This window comes from Orycteropus afer, unplaced genomic scaffold, assembly GCF_000298275.1.
Source record: "Orycteropus afer afer isolate SDZICR_OR568_19922 unplaced genomic scaffold, OryAfe1.0 scaffold00282, whole genome shotgun sequence".
In the NCBI taxonomy this organism is placed as follows: domain Eukaryota; kingdom Metazoa; phylum Chordata; class Mammalia; order Tubulidentata; family Orycteropodidae; genus Orycteropus; species Orycteropus afer.
In genome coordinates this window covers 4,166,051-4,176,445 of record NW_006921869.1, presented here as the reverse complement: position 1 = coordinate 4,176,445, position 10,395 = coordinate 4,166,051, and the positions used below count along the sequence as shown (strand labels likewise).

The 10,395-nt window shown below is 37.8% G+C and overlaps 1 protein-coding gene across 1 annotated transcript in view; it reads left to right on the top strand.

The window, feature by feature from the left end:
• Positions 1 to 10,395, top strand: part of TXNRD3 (thioredoxin reductase 3) — a 148,704-nt gene that overhangs the window by 102,569 nt on the left and 35,740 nt on the right. Inside the window, exons 6-9 of the mRNA XM_007950619.2 lie at positions 2,671 to 2,813; positions 5,222 to 5,337; positions 7,963 to 8,188; positions 10,069 to 10,161. Coding sequence (XP_007948810.2) covers positions 2,671 to 2,813; positions 5,222 to 5,337; positions 7,963 to 8,188; positions 10,069 to 10,161 — 578 coding nt within the window. The remainder of the gene's footprint in view (positions 1 to 2,670; positions 2,814 to 5,221; positions 5,338 to 7,962; positions 8,189 to 10,068; positions 10,162 to 10,395) is intronic.

Here is a 10,395-nt window from a genome sequence, read left to right as displayed (position 1 = left end):
CTGGAGGGAGGCAGCATGTCTGGCCTGGCAGGAATAGGCCTTGGGTTACTGCTGGTAATCCTGTCTTCCTCCTGTGGGATTAGAGAAGGTCAGAACATGTGGCCTCCTTGCCGTTTTTGCACTCGGAATCCCAAGGAGGGGTTGCTATGAGTCGGATCTGACTTGACGGCAGTGAGTTTGGTTTTTGGTAGTCATTTGATTTCTTGACTGCTGCTTCCTTGGGTGTTGATTGTGAATCTAAGTAAAATGAAATCCTTGACAACTTCCATCTTTTTTCTGTTTATTGTGATGTTGCGTATAGGTCCAGTTGTAAATATTTTTGTTTACTTTATGTTGAGATCTGAAGACTGTAATCTTTGATCTTCATTAGTAAGTGCTTCAAGTCTTCTTTACTTTCAGCAAGCAAGGTTGTGTCACCTGCACATCGCAGGTTGTTAACGAGTCTTCCTCCAGTCCTGATGCTACATTCTTCATATATCTAACTTCTTGGATTATTTGCTCAGAATACAGATTGAATAAGTATGGTGAAAGGATGCAAACCTGATTAACACCTTTCTTGATAATCATAAGCTAAAAATATAATAACATTGCAACAAAAAATGATAGTATACTTAGAAATAAATGAAATGTGTGAAATATACAAGGAAAGATTATAAAGTCCTAACAAGAAATACACTGTGGTTTTGGTGAGGATGTCCTCAATATTGTGAAGACATTGTTTCTCTCAAAATTACTTTGTGTATTTTATGTGAGTCCAGTGAAAATCTCAGTGAGATCTCTTCCCCCACCCCATTTTTGGAACTTGATAGATGATTCTAAAGTTCATATTGAAAAATAAGTGTGAAAACAGCTAAGGAACATTTGAGAAAGTATAGAGGGTGACTTTCCCATTATATTTTAAAATTGTGATACTGTTGCAGAACTAAACAGATCAATAAAATAATATAGCACACGATTCCAAAATGGCAGCCTTGCTGTATCAAAGTAACTTGGAGCAGTTTTTTAACCATACAAATTCTGGGGTCCCACTTCTGATTCTGTGGGTGTTTCAGGGACCCTACACATTTGAATTTTTCAGCATGATTCCCAGGTGATACTGATGTGTACCCATGTTTGGATCGGGACCTCTGATGCAGAGTATCTTTTACAACAAGAACAAGAAACAAAGGGGCATGTGACTTATGAACTTAACTAACAAGGTCATTGGGATGAATGAGTTTTTAAGCATTGGAAGAAAAACTTTTTGGGGCCAAGGGGAAAATGTGTCTTAGGATATGAGGCTGTGTGCCAGTGCAGTGAAGGTTATTATTGCTGGGATAGTTACTGAAGTTGTAACCTTCCTAGAGTCACAGCGGTAACAATGACCATTTCAAATTGAAGAACCTTGAAGTCTGTTGAACACTGGTGTCATAAACATGGTGATGGGATGCCCATGCTATGAAAGTTTACTTGGGCTCAGCCTCTCTCTGCACTGTGACATCATTTCCAGTTCTTTCCTTTCCTGTACTGTAACATTTCCACCCCCTGATGAGCAGTGGGGCCTTTCTTGAGAAGAGCAGATGGAGAATCTCCAGTCTTCCCTCAGTTTGCTGGGTTTCTCTTTAAAGATTTCATGCAGTTACATTGTGAGCCCAAAGTTGGAGATATTTGATCCTCCCTTCTGTGCTGGCCTCTGTGCCTGATCAGCATTAGGAGGTCAGGTGAGCTCTATGAAATAAATTCTGTCTAGAAGCTACAGGGATTGTGAGTAATCCCAATTCATTCTTATCCTACCCCAATTTCAAAATGAAATGGTTTGGCAACAGTGAGCATTATTTGCTTTCATGAAACCACTACTACCCAACTAAAGTCACTGCCATCAAACTGATTCCAACTCATAGGGACCCGCTTTAGGTTTCCAAGGTAGTAAATCTTTACAGAAATAGATTGCCCAGTCTTCCTTCTGCAGAGTGGCTGGTAGATTTGAACCAGCAGCCTTCTGATTAGCAGTCAAATGCCTTAGGCATTATACCACCAGAGCTCCTTAAAACCACTGCTCAAAAAAAGTAACCACTTTAGGTAGATACACTCCTTGGAGAGATCAATTATGGGAGAATAGAAGGGCTGTGTATGCATAGAGAGACAGCCTAGGGGGCAGGAGTGTATGGGAGGGAAGGACACAGATAAGAGGTAACTATGGAGAGGAAGTGAGGGGAGCTGTTGGCATTGTGGGAAATTGCAGTCAGTGTAATGAGACAAAGTGTATGTGAGCTCCTCCACCACTGCTAGGTCAACTAAATGGGAGTGGGATTCAGGATCTAGTTAGGCAAGTTTATAATACTCACTGACTTGAGACCTTTTTCCCAGTTAGAACATCTGCTTCACAAGTGCTCTTCCCGCATTACATCAGGGTGGATATTACTGTATGAGGGTCAGATTCCTCCATTCTCTCCTCCATGGACTTTTTTCCCAGTTTTCTTTGGAGAACTTTGCCTTTTGTACATGCTTTATAATATAAAATAGGAAGAGGTATAAATAGTAACTAGCATAAAAAAATGTAAGTTGCTAATTATCATCTGTCCACTTTTTGATTCTTAAGCAATATATAGTGTGGTTCATGTGTGGTTATATATAATTTGCCATTAAAAATAAAATTCACTTTACAATTTCAACCTGGTTGTTTATTTTCAGTTAAGCACAACTGGGAGACCATGATAGAAGCAATTCAAAACTACATAGGCTCTTTAAATTGGGGTTACAGGTTGTCGTTGAGGGAAAATGCTGTGACCTATGTCAATTCCTACGGAGAATTTGTTGAACATCATAAAATAAAGGTATTGTTTGAATTTTTTTTTTGTCTTTTTCATTACCTTTCCTTACTATCGCTTGTACCTACCTTTAATTGAAATTCTTTGGTGCATGTTAAGGACTATGACTAATGAGCACATGTGCATTTGCCCCCATTGTTTGTTGATCTCAAATGTTTGACTAAATTGAAGAAATTACATTTTAAAAATAATTTATTTACAGTTATTATTTGCCTTTGATTTCATTGCCATCTTAAAAGAGAAAATGTTTAGACTAAAAATTTTAAAGTTCAAAAGGCTGAAAACATCAAAATTTTAGCAACGAAATCCTTTTTTAAGATGTCTTAACTAAAATGCCAGTATGTATTATTTATAAAGGCATTGATACAAATACTATCAGAAGTAGGGTATTTTATATATTTGTATTTGTAATGTTTATATATTATAAATGAGCCCTGGTAGCACAGTGGTTAAAGCACTCAGCTGCTAACAGAAAGCTTGGCAATTTGAACCTTCCAGCGGCTCTGTGGGAAAAAGATGTGGCAATCTGCCTTCATGAAGATTCACAGCCTTGGATACGCTATAGGGCAGTTCTACTCTATCCTGTAGGTATTAGTAGGAATCGACTTGATGGCAGTGGGTTTGGTTTTTTGGGTTTATGTATTATAAGGCCAATATATAGGACAATATGGAGCTCTGGTGGCATGGTGGATAAGGCATTTGGCTGCTAACACCAAGATTGGCAGTTCAAACCCACCAACAGCTCCATGGGAGGAATCTGAGGCAATCAACCTCTATAAAGATTTACAGTCTTCGAAACCCAGTTGCTATGAGTCGGAATCAACTCAATGGCAGTGGGTTTGGTTTGGTTTGTACATAGGAAAATGAGACCCTTTTGATGAAATTAACATTTGAAATTGGCATTATGGAGCATAACTGAATATTATCCTTAGCATCTAGTATGTTTTTTGTAATTTGCATAGTATAAGATGATCTTGATAAGATTATAAATAATTTTGTAGGTATTTGCTGTCTATAATTTAGAAAGATAGGAGACAATCCCTTTAAAACTATCACCTTTAAAACCATTTCATGGATCAATTTGAAGTATATTATTCACATGAAACATACTAATAATGTAAGTTAATTAATTTTATTTCTCAGATTGTAATATGACTAACACACTTGGTTGAATAAGCTTATCTCCCCAATCAAACCTGCCTTTTCTTACTTCCTCACTTGATTTAACTCAGAAACTTCCCTCTTTGCACCCATAGCTACTGCAACTTCCTTGCTCTGTTTCAGAACCTTCCTAAGCAGTTCCTTGTCCCAGTCTGCTTTTCCTCTGTTCCACTGATCGTATTACCACCCTTGGATTTAAAAACTTTCACTGTACTTGAGTTTTTTAAGATGAAAATATATTTATCAATTACTTACATAATTAAGAATAGACAAACAATGGGTAACTTTTGTTGGTTCCCCATGGCCTAAATTTTTAAGATGGTATACAAAGTCCTTTATACTTGGCTGAAATCTTCACTTCCCCTTTGACACAAAGCATACTTTCCAGTTAGTTCTGACCACTTGCTGTTTCCCAGAATGTCAGCTACTTTTAGGCCTTTGTATGTATATATGGAGCCCTGGTGGCACAGTGGTTAAGTGCTTGGCTGCTAACTGAAAGGTCAACAGTTTGAACCCACCAGTTGCTCCTTGGGAGAAGGATGAGGCAGTTTCTTTTCAGTAAAGATTTACAGCCTTGGAAACCCTATGGGACAGTTCTTCCCTGTCTTATAGGAGCTCTATGTGTCAGAATCGACTTGACAGTAATAGGGGTTTTTTTGGAGGGGAGGTATGTATATATATGTATGTATACATGGAGATACATATGTACATATATGTGCTCAGCTGCTGACCAAAAGGTTAGCAGTTTGACTCTACCCAGACTACCATGGAAGAAAGAGGCCTGGCAATATTCTTCCCCCTGAAATCAGCTATTGAAAACTCTAGGGAGCATGGTTCTCCTCTGACAGATGTGAGGTCTCCAGGAGTCAGAACTGACTTGCTGGCTACTGGTTTAGTTTGGAATCTCTGTCTCTGTCTCTATATCTGTATCTGTATCTGCTGCTGTCTCCTCTAGGTTCTTACTTCCTCTCTGAAATCATTTGACTTTTTTCATGTCCAATTGACATATTACCTTCTTGAAAGCTGTCCCTTTACTGGCTTCCTAGTTCCCTATCCTTAATATAGTCCTGTGTTTAATATTTATTAAGACTTCTATCTTCTGTATTAATGTTTAGCACATTGCATTGTTTACTACATGTCTTTTGTTCCTGTTGAATTGGAAGCTCTGTGAGGGTAATGACTATTTTGTTCAGGGTGTCTGATAACTTTGTCATGTTTGTTGAATAAGTGAAGTTTACTTTTCTCTTTTCAAGGCAACCAATAGAAAAGGACAAGAAACTTACTATACTGCTGCAAAATTTGTGATAGCAACAGGTGAAAGGCCACGGTATTTAGGAAGCCAAGGAGATAAAGAATACTGTATTACTAGGTAAGATTAGAGTCCTTGAGTGGTGCATATGGTTAAAAAGCTCAGCAGCTAACTGAAAGGTTGGAAGTTTGAGTCTACCCAGAGGTACCTTGAGCAAAAGCCCTGGAAATCTGCTTCCAGAAAATCAATGAAAATCCAATGAAACACAGTACTACTCTGACACGTATAGGGATGCCATGGTGCCAGAAAGTCTGGAATCCATAAGAATTTGAAATTGTGTTCTGTATTTTCCTCCTTTTGATCAAAGATTCTTTAGAATGTTCTGTAATAGTAGCCAAGCATCACCCAGTTCTTTTGGTCTCATGGCAAAGGAGGCAGTTTTTCATGGAGGCAATTAGCCACACATTCCATTTTCTCCTCTTACTGAAATTCATCTTCCTTCCTCTGTTGCTCCAGGTGAATAGAGAGCAATTGTTGTGCCTTGGATGTCTGCTTGCAGACTTTTAAGACCCCACGCACTAAGCAACATACTAAGAGGTAGAACAGAAGCACTAAAGAGGTTATCGGGCCAGTGAACTGGGATGTCCGATGAAACCATGACTCTAAACCTCCAAACCAAGGAACCAAATTCCAGGTTTTTGGTTGTACATAAGCAGCCTCAGCATATACTCTTTTGTTGTTGTTGTTGTTGTAAATACGTCTATCACAAAACTTTTGTCAATTCCACTTTTACAGGTGTACAACTTATTAACAATTTAGCACAATCAGCTATGCAATCCTACCCTTAATCAAAGTGATTTTTCAATCACTACACACTGAAACTATTCCATAAGCAGTAACCCCTTCTTGCTTCCTCCCTTCTGCCCCTGGTAACCACTAATAAACTTTGGTCTCTATACATTTGCCTGTTCTTATCTTTTTATACAAGCGAGGTAATACATTATTTGTCCTTTTTGTGATTGACTTCTTTCACTCTGTATAACGTCTTCAAGCTCTATCCATAGTGTACCATATATCAAGATTTCATATATCCTACTGGCTGAGTAGTGTTCCATTGTATGGGTATACCACTCTTTGTTTCTCCACTCATCTGTTGATGGGTGTTTAGTTTGTTTCTACCTTTTAATTCTTGTGAATCTTGTGAATAGTGCTCAGTGAACTTTGGTATCTCTATTTGAGTCTCTGCTTTCAAGTCCAAGGAATAGAATTGCTGGGTCATACAGTGTTTCTGTTTTTAGTTTTGTGAGGAACTACTGTTATCCACAATGGCTGTATAATTTTGCATTCCCACCGGCAATGAATAATGGTTCCAGTTCCCCACATCCTCATCAACATTTGTTGTTTTCTGTCCCCCCCCCCCAAATCTAAGTCATCCTAGTGGGAGTAAAATGGTAAATGATATCTCATTATAGTTTTTACTTGCATGTGATCTTTTATTATTATTATTACTAGGTAAGTAACCAACTAATTAGTTGCCATACCATTTTAACTATAAAAGTTTTTTTTTTCACTCTTAGACTTATGCCACAAAAGATTTGAACTGATGACAAATAAAAGTACATACAGTGTAAGAAGATAAATAAAGTAATAATGCAAAGGGAAAATAAAGTTAGGTAATAATAAAGTCAGTGATAAAATTTATATATAAGTATGTGCTGTGTAGTCCTATGTAATTGCTGGAAATAGTTTGGGAATTTGGCTCTTAGCTTCCAAAGCAAAGAAGTAAATACAATGAACTGCAGGGTTTAGTGTCTGTGTGATAGTAGTGAATCAGTTGATCAGGAGAAGCGTGGCTATTCCTAATCTTGAGATTCAATAGGAATTTTCTCTAGATGTTCATGAAGAAGACATTTCATGTATCATGTCCTTTTAGGTAACTTTTAGGCTTTTTTGATGAAACTTACATTAACAAATATATTTTTCATTCCATTGTTGTTCAGATGAACATACATATATGTATATACATCCAAAACAAACAAATACTGTTGCATCTTACTGGGTTATATGAAGGAGCCCTGGTGAACAGTGGTTAAGCACTTAGCTATTAACTGAAAGATTGATGGTTCAAACCCACCAGCCACTCTGAAGGAAGAAGATGTGGCAGTCTGCTTCTGTAAAGATTACAGCCTTGGAAACCCTGTGGAGGCAGTTCTACTCTGTCCTTCAGGCAGGGTCTACTATTAGTCAGAATTGACTCAATGGCAACAGGTTTGAAGTACTGCATATACTATAGTCTAATATTTTCTATTTTTTTGTTTGACTAATTTGATTTAAAAAAATCTGAATGTACTTCCTCTTCCAAATTCTCTACACAATTGACCTAATTACAAACTTTAAAATGTTTCTTTTTAGTGTTTCTTCATTCAAGCCCCAAATTATAATTCAGCTACCCAAAGACCATTATACATTGAAACTTAAATAACTCATTTTATTTTTACTGTCTTATTTATGCTTTAGGGGAGCTCTGGTAGCATAGTGCCTAAAGCACTTGACTGCTAACCAGAAAGCTGGTAGTTCAAACCTACCAGCCACTCCTCGGAGCTAAGATTGGGCAATCTACTTCCGTACTGATACCACCTTGGAAACCCAAGGAGGGGTCGCTATGAGTTGGGTCCAACTCAAGGGCACATAAAAATGGCAACAACAATATTTATGCTTTATTATTATTTTTTTTTTTTTTTTCAGTGATGACCTTTTTTCTCTGCCTTACTGCCCTGGCAAAACTTTAGTTGTGGGTGCATCTTATGTGGCTCTGGAATGTGCAGGATTTCTTGCTGGAATTGGTTTAGATGTCACAGTTATGGTGCGTTCAATCCTTCTTCGTGGCTTTGATCAAGAAATGGCAGAAAAAGTGGGTTCCTACATGAAACAACATGGTGTTAAATTCTTAAGAAAATTTGTACCTGTGATGGTAAGTCTGAATAACACTTGGAATTCCTGTTACTTTCTTTCTTTCTTTCTCTATTTTGCCCTCCTTATTTCCATTTCATTAAATAAATTAACCAAATCAAAACACAATAGGAAACCTTAAAAAATAGTATCTTACTCCCAATCTGCAAATTGAATCCATGTTTATCTCCATCATTATCTCCCATCTTTTGATAGTGGAAATGGTACCCTTACTCTTTTCAGAGGCTAGATTCCCTTTTCTCTCTCCTTTTTCTGTTACTTTTTTAAGAACCCATCCATCTTCAGTTACTTTTCTCCTTTTGGTTTATATCATTCTCTTCAATATCTCTCATCTTTAAACAAATTTAAGTCCTCCAATGGCTTTCTCGGTCCTTTTTTGCTGTGTCCCGTTGTTCTTTTCTTGTCTATCTGCTTCTAATTTCTTGCCTCCACTGCACTCTTCAGCTAACTCTTAGGGTGCTCTGGTGGTGTAATGCTTAAAGCATTTGACTGCTAACCAGAAGGCTGGAGGTTCAAACCCACCAGCCACTCCTGGGAAGGAAGGTTGGGCATTCTACTTCCATAGTGATACTGCCTCAGAAACCCAAAGAGGGGTCACTGTGAGTTGGATCCGACTTGATGGCAGTGAGTTTGGTTTTTTGGTTTTTGGTATCCCTGACTGCTAACCAGAAGGCTGGCGGTTCAAACCCACCAGCCACTCCTCAGAAGGAAGGTTGGACAATCTACTTCCTTAGTGATACTGCCTCAGAAACTCAAGGAGGGGTCACCATGAATCAAATATGACTAGATAGCAGTGGGTTTGGTTTGGTTTGGTTTGGACCACCCCTTTGAATCTGCTTGTTGGGATCTTTATCAGATTCCCCATTGTCAAGTCCAGTGGTTATATCTTTGTCCTTATCTTACTGGGCCTCTCAGCAGCATTTGGTGAAATTGATGTTCCTTCTATATGAAACACTCAGTATCTTTAGCTCACAGCCTGTGGTTTTCCTTGTCCACATCAACTCACCTTGTAAATATCGAAGCACATTAGCTTCCATCCTGGCCTCTCTTCTTTGCTGTCTTTACCTGGCTTGTCTTCTCTAGGTCCATACTTTTAAGTATTACCTAAATGCTAATGACTCTCAGATTTTTATCTCCCATTCAGACATTGCTTCTGAACTCCACATTCTTTTGTACAACTGCCTACTATATATCTACACTTGAATTCCTCAAGCATTTCCAATTTAATAAGACAAAGTAAAACTCTTAATATTCTACCTAAATGTACTCCCTTGCTAATTTTTCTGGTCCATCTCAATGCTCAGTAAATGGTATCACTACCAATACAATTTATTGACATTTGACTGCTAACCAGATAGCTGGCAGTTCAAACTCACCGGCCATTCCTTGGAAGGAAGATTGGGCAATCTACTTCCATAGAGATACTGCCTTGGAAACCCAAGGAGGGATTGCTATGAGTTGGATCTTATTCGATGGCAGTGAGTTTCGTTTGGTTTTTGGTTTATACTTAGGAAGGAAGAAAGACTGGGCAATCTACTTCCATAAAGATGTATAGCCTTGGAAACCCAAAGGGGGTCGCTGTGAGTTGGAATCAACTTGATGGCAGTGAGTTTGGCTTTTTTGGTTGTAAACTTAGGAAGTATCCTTTATTCCTCTTTTTATACATCTCCAGTTTCACCTAACGAGGAATTCATTTCTGCCTTCAAAATGTGTCTGTGACAGTCTTCTTTTCTTTATCACAACTTAGTCCCCAAACCATAAACATACATACTTACACATACATATACCCTCTAACGTGTGTGTGTGTGTGTGTGTGTTCACCCTTTGATCCATTTATTTTCTGCCATCTTTGCATATTTTGTATGTTTTTATCCTTGTTAGATTCAACAGTTGGAAAAAGGTTCACCCGGAAAGCTGAAAGTAGTGGCTAAATCCACTGAAGGACCAGAAACTATTGAAGAAATATATAACACAGTAAGTTTTTATTTTATAAGTAATAAGTGGTTGAAACACTCATAAATTAGCATAGATGAAGCTTATAAAAATTCTGTCAAACTTAAGTTTTTTAAATTTTTTTTTCTAAGAATATAATAAATGTGAAGATAGTTGGGCTACTCACATTTGACAGTTTTTAGCAATACATGATAAAATACATGGTAAAATATGTGTGTATGTAGCTACACACTGAATCTGGAAGCATATACACAC